This window comes from Xenopus tropicalis, chromosome 2, assembly GCF_000004195.4.
Source record: "Xenopus tropicalis strain Nigerian chromosome 2, UCB_Xtro_10.0, whole genome shotgun sequence".
NCBI classification, from domain to species: Eukaryota; Metazoa; Chordata; class Amphibia; order Anura; family Pipidae; genus Xenopus; species Xenopus tropicalis.
Genome location: NC_030678.2, coordinates 31,738,486 through 31,752,932, shown reverse-complemented (window position 1 = coordinate 31,752,932; position 14,447 = coordinate 31,738,486). Strand labels below are relative to the sequence as shown.

Genomic DNA, 14,447 nt, shown 5'->3' with positions numbered 1-14,447 from the left:
CTTGTATACTAAATCCCTCAGCATGAAAATGTTAGCAGAGATCATGGCGCTCAGTGGCAAATGGTCAACCTCAGGCTGTGTCCCTGCCAGGCATAAGTATAATATTTTTTAGATCCAGTTTTATCAAATATGTGTTCCAGAACTCCTGCTATGTATATAACTTTGCATTGGTCAAGCATGGAAACCCCAATTTTTAAGCCTAAAAGAACTTGAGATGTTGTGGCATTGCATGTAAGGAGCAGAGTATAATTGATAGAATCAGTCCTTCATGGATAAAAATAAAGACCATGGATTTTATTGTGTGGTATATCAGCTACATTGTAATTATGTGTTTTAGATTTATAGGGTCATAGTAAACCAGAAGGGAGGAGAAACCTGGTTAAAGGAAAACTATACCCCCAGAATGAATACTTAACCAACAGATTATATTATGTTAGGTGACCTATTAAAGAATCTCGCCAAACTGAAATATATATCAGTAAATATTGCCCTTTTACATCCTTTTCCTTGATCCACCAATTAGTGATGGGCTGTGTGCTCCCTCGGAGATCACCTGACAGAAAGTAGTGTGGAAGCAAAAGGCAGAACTCCATTAATTGGCTGATGGGGCCTAGCATGTATGTGTGCCTTGGATTGTTTGTGTGATCCCTGGGGGTGGCCCTAAAATGGCCCTAATTCCTAAAATAGCAATTTTCTATTTAGGATTACCCAATAGCGCATACTACTGAAAAAGAATATTTTCACGAAAATGGTTTATTTAGATGAAGCAGGGTTTTACATATGAGCTTGTTTATGCAGTATATTTTTATAGAGACCTACATTGTTTGGGGATATACTTTTCCTTTAACCTCCGTTATTTCTTAACAAGAAATGATCAGTTCCCTTTTTTTTTTAATTAAATTACATAACTTCAAATTTGTGCCGGTGGAAAGGCCTTCACATTGCTTCTTTTTCACGTCACGTGAAGTTGCCTGCAGTAGGAAACTTTGTGCGACTTTGGATTACTGAAGCGATGTTGAAGGGCTTTCCACCGGCAACTCCTATAATCTTTTTCAGAGCAGTTTGTTGCCCGCAATAGCAGAGATCTATTTTGGTTGTCTCAACTGCTCCGTTGTTTCTTACCCTAACCCTTCTCTGAAGGCAGTAGGAAACCTTTGGCACAGTGCATGTTAAAGAGCCACAACCCTCATCACACCAACATTAGTTAGAGCTAATTGGTTTTAAGTTGAGCAACACTGCACTGAAGGGAGTAGTAGAATTCAAGGCCTTTCAAAACTTAAAGGAGTTTGGCGGTACCAGCCCAAGGCAACTGCAGCCCTATAGAAGAGCAAATCTGTGCCCCTAAAAAATGCCCCCAGTAGCCCCCCCATCTTCTTTTCTGCTGATTTACTGCACAAGCTCTGTGCTGCTGTCACTTACTGAGCTTAGGGGCCTACTCACAATATAAATCTCACAATAAATGGCTGATTATTACATTTTGATGCAATTGCCATTTACTTATCTGTATTATATACTAAGCAGCATTGTAGCACTTGCTTCTTTGACAGGCAAATCTTATTTTCTGCTTGATGACCCCTAAGCATAGCTTTCTAATAGCTGCTCAGAGCACACTGAGCATGTGAGTGTCACTGATACATCTAACAGAATCTAGTATGGTGACCCCCCTGTGACAACTTTGAAGGCCCTGATTATTAATACTATAAAGATACCAAGCCTCGTTTCACATAACAGGTCTGGCACACAGGTACTGAACTCTTCATTTCTGGATCTGACAGTCATGTTGGACTAGGGGGCAGTGCAATACTCTGGACTTGAACTCAGAACAGTATTACAACCTACAGGAGGTCAAGCTACCCCCAGCCCAGTTTGATTGACTCATCCAGTACTGCAAAATTCTGTGTGCCAAAGTGTCAGATCTGTAAGTATGCCGGGGCAGAAGTAGGTTAAAAGCATTAAAAAAGGAAACAGTATATGATGACGAAGAAGCACCAGATACCCCCTCCTCCTGCCATTACATGAATGGAAACAACCTGTCACTGCTGATGACATATACTTGCGGAAGGTGTCTGGAGGGTTTGGCACTGGGGAGATCTAGCATTTCTCTGCCATCAGAAATGTACCCTTAGGCTATCGTCACATTTAGAAGATTTCCTGGTGTGTTTTGTTGCTGCAGCTTTTCTCTAGAAGAGTTGCTTTGATAGTATGAATGGCACTGTATTCACTTACCTTTGTGGGCGGTTGGATGCGGGCCATGTTCTCAGGTGAGGTGCGTGAGACCGTTGCACACTATTTGTGTCCTCCTTCTTCAAGGAGAAGTTACAGCTAACTAAAAAAAAAAAAGCTAGCTAAGTTCTGTCCACGCAAAGGATAGTTTCCCAGATTTTCAATCAGTTGATCATGTTTTAATGCAATAGAGTCACACAAGTATGGGCAAAATGTAATACAGCAATTTACTCAATCACTTAAGGAAGTTATGTCCTGTCCATTTAGGGTTACCACCTGGCCGGCCTAGCCAGTAAAGCACCAACTAGAGCTAGGGCAGATGTTATAGATTTACCAGCAATGTTCTTGCCAGAAAATTTGTAATACCCTATAATTTCCTCACATTCTCCACTGCCCAATTCCACTTATCAGAATAGGTCCGCCTCTACTCTGTCCATTTCCCCACCCCATGTTGTCATCACTCTCCCCTAAAGTGCCCTTATCACCACCCCCCACCCAAAGGCGGGTTTAATACAGGCCACAAGGTGGCAACCCTATGTCCATTTCAGCTTTGACTATGACCTGATAGTATACACAATAAAGATTGAGCAGTAAAATGAGTTAATTTAGGGGACATCACATGTACAGATGACAATACAGTTTGGATGGAACTATGTTCCCTGTGTAATTATTTTAGGTCTAAGACATCTGACTAGGAAAGGTTCCATATAATGATCTAAACATTCTAAACACATTTGCTCTTGCTTGGAGCAATGCAAGCAGTGTGGATGCCTAAGGGACACTACTATGTAAAATCAATTAAACTTAACTGAAGATAGAATAAATACATATCGCTGTTTGACCTGTTTCTGAGGCCTACAGGGCTAATCCCTTCCTAAACAGATATGAATAGAGAAATTGTAGGAAGCCATCTTAATGCCAAGCTAGCTTCTGTAGGAGCAGCCTTGAAAGCTTGGCAATTCAAATGACAACTTACTGTAGCAGCAGAGAGGTCCAGCAGCCTAAGGGACAGTAATGATTAAGGCCTTCAAAGTTGGCTACAGGAGCTCCCCATCGTTGATCATGCTTAGTGTACTCTGGGCAGCTGTTGAGAAGCAATAATTTCCAAGAATCATCAAGCAGAAAATGAGGTTCGTTTGTCTTGATTCTTCGAGTCTAAAGAATAGAATGAGCTGACTTATGAGCTGCTGTGTGACACAAATATGAATTCATTGCCACTTAACTTTGTATTGTGACTTTTATATTGTATATATAAAGTATATTGTGAGTGGGTCTCCAAGCTCAGTAAGTGACAGCAGCACAGAGCATGGGCAGTGAATTGGCAGAAAAGAAGATGGGGAGCTTTGGGGGCACAGATCTTCCCTGCTAAAGGGCTGGGGGTTACCTTGGGCTGCTACAGAAGCCCAAAACATAATGTACAACATTTCTAGCCTACTTCTTTAATTAGGCTTTAGTCCTCTTTTAACTGGTTTGTTTTTTTCCTTTTTTGAAAACCGAATTCTAGGGTTAAAAAATTCTTTAGCGCAGTTCATTTGGGCAGAGTATCTGATTCTCCGCCGCTCCCAGCCCCACTGCTTGGCAACACCACATCTATTTTTAGCTGGAGCTGGAGTTTTAAAACAACTGAAACAGATTCTGAAGTGATAATGAGAAAATTCAGTAAATGAAATTCAAAGAAATAATGTGATGTAATTAGTCTGTTACATGGATAATGGGTCGGGTGGTTGTTGGTGTTTTGTATTTTTCCTATATGGCTGATGCCACTCAATCTCAGCCCCTCCGCTGGCATCAGACTCCTACCTTGCCTGCATTCGGAACCATTGTGTCGGCCTGGGTGTTTTAAAATGCAAACTCTCAAGTTTCTTTGCGGACATCCACCATGTGCTTGTACCCAGGTCAATACAATGGTTCCGGTTGACGTCAGCCTATAGACAGGAACACAGCCACATAGACAATCTCCTACAGATGTCACTGTTCCATACAGAGAGAGCAGATCTGATAGGGGGTGCAGATAATGTGTTTTTGTATATAATAGGGCATAGCATATGCATTTCTCTTCAGCGTAGCACCTGAGTCTCACTGATGGGCCAGTATTAAATCTAATTAGAGAATGAATTATTTCATAGTTGAAAATGGTAAAGGATTTGCATTCAATTGCCCCTCATATAAAATAAATGCTTGCATGTCTGCTTTATCAGTGAATCCACACCTTGTTTTAATCAATACAAAGTTTCTTAGTTTCATATATTGGTGTTATGCAGTTACCCTCTATATCAGGGATCCCCAACCTTTCTTACTTGTGAGCCACAGTCAAATGTAAAAAGACTTGGGGAGCAACACAAGCATCATAAAAGTTCATGGAGGTGCCAAATAAGGGCTAAGATTGGCTATTAGGGAGCCTCTATGCACATTATCAGCTTACAGGGGGCTTTATTTGGTAGGAAATCTTGTTTTTATTCAACCTAAACTTGCCACCAAGTCAGGAATTCAAAAATAACTACCTGGTTTGGGGGCACTGAGAGCAACATCCAAGGTGTTTATGAGCAACATGTTATTCCTGAGCCACTGGTTGGGGTCCATTTCTCTAAATAAAGGTCAGAATAAGGCTGACATACACTTACATACTCCTAAGCAAGTTGCCAGCTTATTGACTGGCCTTTCCAACCAACACCCATTTGGAGTCTGGTTAGGTATAAATTGGTAGGTTTGAAAAATCCCATTGAGTGAGGCTGCACAGGGTCTTTTACCAATTATCTTAGTTCTTTGCTGTAGGTGAGTCGGTTACCCATTGTTGGCCTTTGCACGGAATTAGGATCCTCTTCTAAAATATCCATTTCATGAAATAACCTATAGGCTAAGGCAATTTTTTTACCAAAAATATGGAGCTAGAGTTGAGCTGTATAAGGATTATATTAGGTTATATTTAGAGAGGAAACCCCCCACACACCAATATATTTTCCCATCCATGCCCCTGTGATATCCCTGATTCCATGGAAAGGTCATCTCTCTCTATCTGTTTATATATAGATACATATGTGTGTGCAGTTGTTTTCTTCCCTGCCATTACTCAGTGCTGTTTCCTGTCCCTGCCGCTTATCTGCTGCTTCCTCTCATGTCTTTTCCTTTTTCTCTTTTTAGCATTGCTGTACAAACCCATAGATCGTGTGACACGGAGCACTTTGGTACTGCATGTAAGTATTATGTGATCCTACCCACAAAGCTGCATCTCTTCTGTACCTCTCCCACAAAGTGCAACAACTGTTATTATTGCAGCCCCCTGAAAAGCAAACAGTGTAATCTCACAACAATGGTATCATGCAGCTGTTATATGCATGAGGACAAATGTAGCCACCCACAGCAGCCACCATAAAGCTCCATAAACTTTAGTGAGCCATTAGGGCACAGACAGAGAATTTGTGTAAATGCCATGGAAATGTAATACTGTACATACTGATTGTGATAGATTTGCTTCATTTACTAACACTGGGCACATTTTTCATCAGTGACATTAACAAAAAAATGAATGTAAACATTTGATAGGTTGCTTTGGGTTACTAGGTACAAAATTGGCATGTTAGTAAATTAATCCTGACTTGTTACATTATCTTAACCTGTTATATAGCAACATGGCAATATTTGAAGGCAAATATATGATTGTGTGCTGTAAGTTCTTGCCATACACTCAAAATATTTGCTCCTGTTGCTGTATAGTGTAATAAAAGTTATAAAGCTTTGCACAATGCCTTTTAGCAACCAGTAAAAAGGTTTGCTCAGAGTCAGACAGTATCACATAGGGCAAAGAACCTGGCATCTAGGGTCCAGAAATGTACCTGGAATAGTGGGATATTATACTGAAAATCCTATGGAAAAAAAGTGAACATATTTCAAATATAGCAAATAGATGCAAAAAAAACATACCAAAGCAGGACTATGCCCATGAGAAGGAAAGCAATGGTTGCTAAGGTTCCAGTCCTAGTTGACGTTAGTAGTGTGGATTCTAGAAGGAAATGACAGTGTGACAACAAACGGCATTAACACAATCTATTTGCATAGACACAAGAAGGCAGAGTACTTTTTGTTCCACGGCTCAGTAATGGACAGGGGACTTTTGCCAGCTTGCAGATTTTCCAGACAAGGAAGGAGTTCCTGTATCAATCTACATACTATTTTAGCATTTTAGACTCAGAAGCAGATTTCCATCTGCTCGCTGTGCTTATTTGGTGGCTGTGCCCTGGTGCAGTCTGCTCTCTATCCCCACCACCCCACAGCCTCTTATGCTCTTTGTGTCTGCCCTTTGCAGTTAGAGGCTTTGATTGGTATCCTAGGAAATAGCAGCAGCCACTGGGAAGGGTGTGGAATTAAGATTAGTGTGTATATGGGCATCATTTATGCCAGTCCTGGGTAGTAAGAAAGGTTATCCTGCTACTGTCTAGTAAATATGCAAACATGTAGCACATGCTATGATTCATGGAATATGGATCCATAAGGATCTATATTCCCAAACGTGAGCCCTCTTGTATGCCATTTGCACGATTGACTAAATTACTGGTCAAGGCAATTACATATTATGTTGCCCAGTTAGATAATACTCATGCTAAGGTGTTTTTAGCAGGCTACATTGTTTAGAAGGGTGCAACAGGAAAACAGAGCACTTTGTAATACTGTATGTTTGTCGCTCCCTCCCCTCAAAATAAGCTCACTTTGCTGTAGTGCCTTTGCTGTAATGAATATAGCAGCACCCCCTAGTGTCGCATCCCTACATTGCAAGCCCAGTAAAAAAGCTTAAGATTTTGATCAGCTGTTCTACATTGTAGTTACAGGAGAATGACTTGTATGAATTTATACTTGTATTTTTGTAGCACTATAGTATACACAGGTCTTTAAGGGCAGACTAAACAAGAATTAAACATTCTCGACCTCTTTACTTTTTAACACCAAGGGAATAAAATGTCCTTTTTTTTTTTTATTTTTTTTAGCAATTTACTGTTTTGGGTATTATTTTTTTTAGATGAGTATTATTACACAAAATTGGTAAATGCCCTTCAATAGAAGGCCTAAGTAGAAGCATAGGCAATAAAAAGTAATAATAAAAAAAATTGTAGCTTCACAAAACAATAGTTTTTTGGCTGCTGGGGTCAGTGATCCCAATATAAAAGCTGCTATGAGTTGAAGTAGGTAAATAAATCAAAATCTATTTAAAAAAGACCAGTTTAAAAAGCTGCTAAGGATAGGCCATTCTACAACATACCATACTAAAAGTTAACTTAAAGGGGAACTATCATGTTAAAGGATTGTGCTGCTGGTGTCACTGCACAGCCAGAATGAATGGTTTAGGTCATGCCAGCACTGAAGATGTGTTAAACCTGAATGTACTGTAGGAAGCAGTCTTCCTTTTCTGCTTGGCTGTATGGGATTCCTTGTTCGGAAACCTGTTATCCAGAACGCTTTGAATTGAATGCCATCTCCCATAGATTCCATTGTAAGCAAATAATTCTATTTTTTTTCAATGATTTATCTGAATAGTAAAACAGCGCCTTGTACTTGATGGTAAGTAGGCTACATGAATCCGTATGGGAGGCAAAACAATCATACTGGGTTTATATAATGTTTAAATGATGCTTAGCAGATTTAAGGCATGTTGATTAATTACAGAAAGATCTAAATCCAGAAAACCCCAGGTCCCAAGCATTCCATATAATAGATACTATACCTGTACAAATATGACAAAGGAAGTGAAGAGAAAAACCCTTAGACAAATAGCACATACATTTTCATTTATGATATTCATTTCAAACACCACAGTCCTTTACATATCTTTGTGATACAACAGGCGTTAGAGAATGGGGAAGCCTCTATCCACCCAGCACAGGAGTTTGTATTGGTGCTAATGATATTTGCATACACATTGTGTACTTGCATACCTGTTACTTGTTCTTTGTTGCAAGGCATTTCACAGCTAGATAGATATTATTTCTACTCTGTCTCTGTGGCTTTATGGTTTCCTGAGTATGTAGTGTCCTTGCTTCATCCTTCATTAGATATTGGTTTGTGCCCACGTCTCATTTGTTTTGGCCTCTTCCTCTTTCTTTGTTAGAAACCACAGCTTGTTTGGGTGTTTGGGTATAATGCCGATAACTAAAACACCATTTATCTCTCACATGGGAATGTATTTTTCCAAAGAAACCTCAGTATGAAATTGGGCCTTTTGGTTTGGTCATTATACCTGCTAGGCCTTAACCTCTTTGCTGCCACTACTTTATATATCTATATTGTATGTATATGTATATAGGTGTAAGGCTACTGCAGTGAGTGCTGTAACAACAGGTTATCCCCAATCTGGAACACTCCTGCTGTGTTAAAGACTAGTATTGCCAGTAGAAAACTACTATCATCTCTGAATATACTAAAAATAGAGAATTAAATTGAACTGAAACAAAATTGCTCAGAGCAACTTTACTTTGCCATTGCTCCAAGGGAAAGAGACAAATTGCTGCAAGCCCACCCCTGTCCCATTCAAAGTGAATCAGAATTGTTCACATGCTGTAGTCTGTTAGCCGCTGGGTTCTCTTGTATCCCCCAGTGTCATCTGACTGTGCCCCAAATATTTCAAGTCAATTACAGAGACTGTGCTTGCAGATTGTGGGAAAATAAAACATATTTCTTTCTCTTTGAAGTTGAAGTTTGTCCAGCGATGGCACATAGCATGATTGCAAACAGACACCCTTTATGTAATCTAATAATGGTAATTACCCCTCCCAGTTTAATCACAACCATTACTGCTCATAATATTTTGCCAAAGATTTTATATTGGCACATCAGGCTAACAGAAAAGGAAAGACTTATTGTCGCTAAACATAAGTTTCAGTATCTTATTAACCAAATGGCAGGCTGCATTGGGTGCAAGCACTGGTGCATTTGGGCACTTTTGGCAGAAGATACTGCCCCTATATTCCTAGAGCTTTTTGTTGTACAGATATATAGGATCCCTTATCTGGAAACCCATTATCCAGAAATTTCCAAATTACGGAAAGACCATCTCCCATAGACTCCATTATAAGCAGTCTAATTTTTAAAAATGATTTTCTTTTCCTATGTAATAATAGAATAATACCTTGTACTTGATCCCAGGTAAGGTATAATTAATCCTTATGTAGGCAAACCATCCTATTGGGTTTATCCAATATTTAAAAGATTTTTAGCAGATTTAAGTAATGGAGAGCCAAATTATGGAAAGATCCCTTATCCGGAAAACCCTGGTCCCGAGCATTCTGGATAACAAGTCCCATACCTGTATAAGGTGATAGCATTGTCTCATAGAGAATAAACTCAAAACGTGCCTTATGTCTTTGCCTACAAAAGTGAGTTAATATGTTTCCAGCATTGCCACGATGATAAATTTCCATAGTATTAATGAAGTTTGGACACAAACCAGCCTGGTATTAGACATGTCATGCGTTAATGGAAATATTGTTCAGGAAGTAGATCCAAGTATTACACTTGTGTTTTGCACAGGACCTCCTGAAGCACACACCTACTGACCACCCCGACTATCCTCTGCTCCAAGATGCCCTCCGTATCTCCCAGAACTTCCTCTCCAGCATCAACGAGGACATTGATCCGAGACGAACTGCAGTCACTACACCAAAGGGAGAGGTGAGTTTCTTTGTTGCCTGTAAGGCAGTAGTGGCTTTGTTATTAACTGTAGTATTGGTAATGGCCAAAGCACACATGATCTGCTCAGATGTCCCACCCCAAGAACTAAAACTGTTTTATTGCAATCTTGTCCTACTATACCTTATTTCTCCTCTCCTACTAACTACCTGCTACTCTGAAGGGGCCAACTGTGTACAGGGCACTCAGCCTCTTTGCTAAACTATTTATACAAATGACTTGGCTTAGTGTTCAGGCAGCCGTGCCTCTGGCATGTTAGCAAAAAGTCCCCTCAACACCCCAGCGTAGTCCAGTCAGTGGCAGACAACCATATTATGACTGTAGCACCTTTGGGCCACCCTGGTTAAACCTTAGTATCTTTATGTATAAATGGTGACTATAGTGAGTCAGTCCCAATCTCGCATTACTGAGAGTACCCAGAGCATATGCAGTGAATCAGCAGAAAAGAAGATGGGGAGTCACAGGGGCATCTTTGGGGGCGCAGATCTTCCCTGCTAAAGGACTGGGGTTGCCCTGGGCTTGTACAGAAACCCAGTTCAGAAGGTATAGCATACCTAGACTAATTCCTTGTTGAACTTTAGTCTTTAGTCCTTCTATAAATCTAGGTGTGTGGTGTTAACATGCCCTTAAAGGTGGCTTAACACTGTAACATGCTTGTTTGGTGAGGTCATCAAGCGAGCAGATCTTCTCCCGAAATGCCCACCTATGGCAGCAGAGATCTGGCCAATTTCAGACCAGATGTCACTCGGGGAGGCCCATCGGTGGTGCCCATACACAGGCAGATAACCTGCTGAATAGGCATCTGAAATATGATGTAGGTCTGCCTTTATGAATGCTGAAAGACAAAAGATGATGAGGCAAGATGCAGTACGAATGTCCCAGCTATAAAATGTGTGTACAAGGGTTTTCACTAGATAGGACATCAGTGGATAATAGATTCACAGAAAGAAGTAAAACAGCTGGGTCGCGGGTCACTAAGGGCTGGCCACTTTTACTGTGCAAGAAGCATTCTGGGTATGTTTCTTTTCACTATAAGTCGTTCTATTGCTCTTTAACAAACATGAAATCTGACCCTTTTAATTTGTCAGGGGCCCCTGGAAATTGTAAAAGTTGCCCCTCATTGCTGTATCACAAGGCAACAAGCCTTACTAGGGTAGAATACATGGGGGTTGTTTATATAATAATAATAATAATAATGATTAAAAATGTAATTGTGGTGTTACCCTCATTAACCTTGTAAGTATTGGCAGCCCTTTTATTTGCCTCACTACATGTTGCCACATAAGCTTTGGAGTAGCATAGTTCAAAGAGCCAACCAAAATAGAATCTGGGTACCGACACGTTTGTGTTTTAAAACCAACATTATTGATTCTGCAGTCCATGGATTAAATGCTATGGCCTGCTGTGTTGGTATGATATCCATGTATTCCATTACATTAAACCTATAGCATGTAGTGAGGATGTCAGATGGCAACTGGAGAGATGAAAGAAAACTGCTTCAGGCAGGACTGGAAGTCTGCTCTGTGTAATTGCTAGTTACATGGATTCTGCAGCATCAGAGGATTTCAGACTTTCCAGCATCCATCATTTGTTCTGGGACGCTCTCAGCTAGAGTCCAAGTTTCAATTTCAGAAAAAGCATTATCTACTAGACATTTATATGTTCTCCCTGTGCTTGTCTAGGTTTCTTCTCCAGTAGTATTAAGGATGGGTAACTGGCTTCTGATCATAGGAATCATACTGTGTAGTTGATATAGACCTTAGTTGATAAACTGTACAACCTCTGTAAAATGCTGTGGAATATGTCATGTAAATCAATTATTTTTTAATTTGTGGTTGTTTATTTCAGCCTCGGCAGCTGGTGAAGGATGGATTCTTGGTCGAGCTCTCAGAAAATTCCCGGAAGCTGCGGCATCTTTTCCTGTTTACAGACCTCCTCCTGTGTGCCAAGCTCAAGAAGACCACTGTTGGGTAGGCATAGAGCATGGGCAGTAGAGCAGATTCTGGGGTTAAGGAATTTCACCATAAACAATGTTTTTCAATATATTTTTATATCAATGTTTATGTTACCTTAACCAGGGTAAATTGTTTTGTGTGACTAGCCTAAATGTAACCTTGGTTATGCTTCCCTCTACTAATTATACCATCTCACCAACCTCCATTTGCTCTGTGAAGATCATGTAGCCACTGGGCATTCTGGCAGCCATAGAAACTGTGAGTGCTTAGCATTTATTCCTGCAGAAACATTAGGTGTGTCTAGATTTATACACATGCATGCTGCTTACCCTACTGAGGCATAACCTTACATCTCAGGGAACAATCTCAGTCTTGCGTTCAAGGAAGAATGTGTTATTGGTGTCTTTAAAGAATTCCTTTACACTGCTTTTTACATCATTTTTTGCCAAATTTAAATTTACACAGAATATTAAATAGGCCCCTAACTGTATTCCAAAGGTATCTAGACATCCCCCATTCTAAAATGTCATATCCTCCACGACATGTTCTTATCTCTGACACATTTCACATTGTTTCTGGAAGCAACCCAGTACAAGAACTGTTTGTTAGGAGCATGAAGGTTTTCATGGGCAAGTAGCCTTCTATAAGCCTATTATCATCAGCGTAATGCCAAGACTTGGTGCTATAAAGTTTGCTGTCATTGGACTGTGGCACAGTGGAACCCCTGCTCTGTGGTATGAAGTATTTTGTTTCATTGTATGGCATTGTATGCATTGTCTAATGGACCTTTGATTTAGCAGATGCTGGGTTACCCACCTAAATGTTTAATGCCAACTTTATTATTTGGTACTAGAGGAATGGACTGGGGGTTTTCAGGATTTGAGTTAGAGCCCAAAGTATAGCAGATAAAGGAGCAACTTTATATTACCCTTGGTTTGGGAATGCAAAACAAACTTGTAAATAGAGGTCATTTTTCCTTTATATAGCATCAAATAAAGTTTCAGGCATTCATTGTTTACCTTATAGTGTGTCATTATTTTATACTACCCCACATCCTCAGCACAGAATGCAAATTTTCTTCATATGTAGTTTTTCAGGGAACTGGTTTGAGAATGAAGTTGGATATTTATAGCACCTTGCTATGTCTCTGATTTGAAAGTCCAAAGCCAGATGATATTTTTCCTCTTTTTAAGTGCAAGTTACCAGCTATTTTTGCTAATCAAAGATAACAGGCAGTGCCAACATGCCCACTGAGCAATGGTTTGGGAGACCATGGGCAAAGTACATTCCTATATCAGCCACACTTTGCAGTTCTGTACTATACACTAAAGCCTATGAAATATTATACAGGTATGGCACCTGTTATCCAGAATGCTTGGTACCTGGGGTTTTCCAGATAAGGGATCTTTCTGTAACTTGAATCTCCATAAGTTAAGTCTGCTAAAAATCATTTAAATATTGAATAAACCCCATAGGCTTGTCTTGCCTCCAATAGGGATTAAACCCAAAAGGCAAAGAGTTGGTTATGGGCAATCATTTAAACAGTATGTTTTAAGGGTTAGTTTTGGTACTGACAGTCTTACTGTACATTGCTACATTGGGTTCTTATGTTTCTCTATCTGTAGGAAGCACCAACAGTATGATTGCAAATGGTACATCCCACTTGCTGACCTTGTGTTTCCTTCTCCGGAGGAATCTGAGCCCATCCCTCAGCTCCATGCCACCCCAGATCACGAGATTGAAGAAATGAAGGCAAAGATCTCTGTCCTCAAGAGTGAGATTCAGAAAGAAAGGGTTAGTACAGAGGTCTTCAACACTGCTCCTTTATTTTTATATGGAGACATTATTTCTACAGGTAACATAGTAAGTTAGGTTGAAAAAAGACATTTGTCCATCAAGTTCAGCCTTAATGCCTATATATAACCTGCCTAACTGCTAATTGATCCAGAGGAAGGCAAAAAAACCCATCTGAAGCCTCTCTAATTTGCCACAGAGGGGAAAAATTTTCTTCCTGACTCCAAGATGGCAATCGGACCAGTCCCTGGATCAACTTGTACTAAGAGCTATCTCCCATAGCCCTGTATTCCCTCACTTGTACTGAGAGCTGTCTCCCATAACCCTGTATTCCCTCACTTGTACTAAGAGCTATCTCCCATAGCCCTGTATTCCCTCACTTGTACTGAGAGCTATCTCCCATAACCCTGTATTCCCTCACTTGTACTAAGAGCTATCTCCCCTACCCCTGTATTCCCTCACTTGTACTGAGAGCTATCTCCCCTACCCCTGTATTCCCTCACTTGTACTGAGAGCTATCCCCCCTACCCCTGTATTCCCTCACTTGTACTGAGAGCTATCTCCCCTACCCCTGTATTCCCTCACTTGTACTGAGAGCTATCTCCCATACCCCTGTATTCCCTCACTTGTACTAAGAGCTATCTCCCATACCCCTGTATTCCCTCACTTGTACTAAGAGCTATCTCCCATACCCCTGTATTCCCTCACTTGTACTGAGAGCTGTCTCCCATAACCCTGTATTCCCTCACTTGTACTAAGAGCTATCCCCCCTACCCCTGTATTCCCTCACTTGTACTGAGAGCT

At 40.4% G+C, this 14,447-nt stretch overlaps 1 protein-coding gene across 6 annotated transcripts in view; it reads left to right on the top strand.

Annotated features, from left to right (window-relative positions):
* Positions 1–14,447, top strand: part of abr (ABR, RhoGEF and GTPase activating protein) — a 215,730-nt gene that overhangs the window by 143,304 nt on the left and 57,979 nt on the right. For all 6 annotated transcript variants that reach the window (XM_012957245.3, XM_012957246.3, XM_012957248.3 and 3 more), the window contains 4 exons: positions 5,362–5,414; positions 9,736–9,876; positions 11,743–11,864; positions 13,475–13,643. In XM_012957245.3, the coding sequence (XP_012812699.1) occupies positions 5,362–5,414; positions 9,736–9,876; positions 11,743–11,864; positions 13,475–13,643 (485 nt within the window). The remainder of the gene's footprint in view (positions 1–5,361; positions 5,415–9,735; positions 9,877–11,742; positions 11,865–13,474; positions 13,644–14,447) is intronic.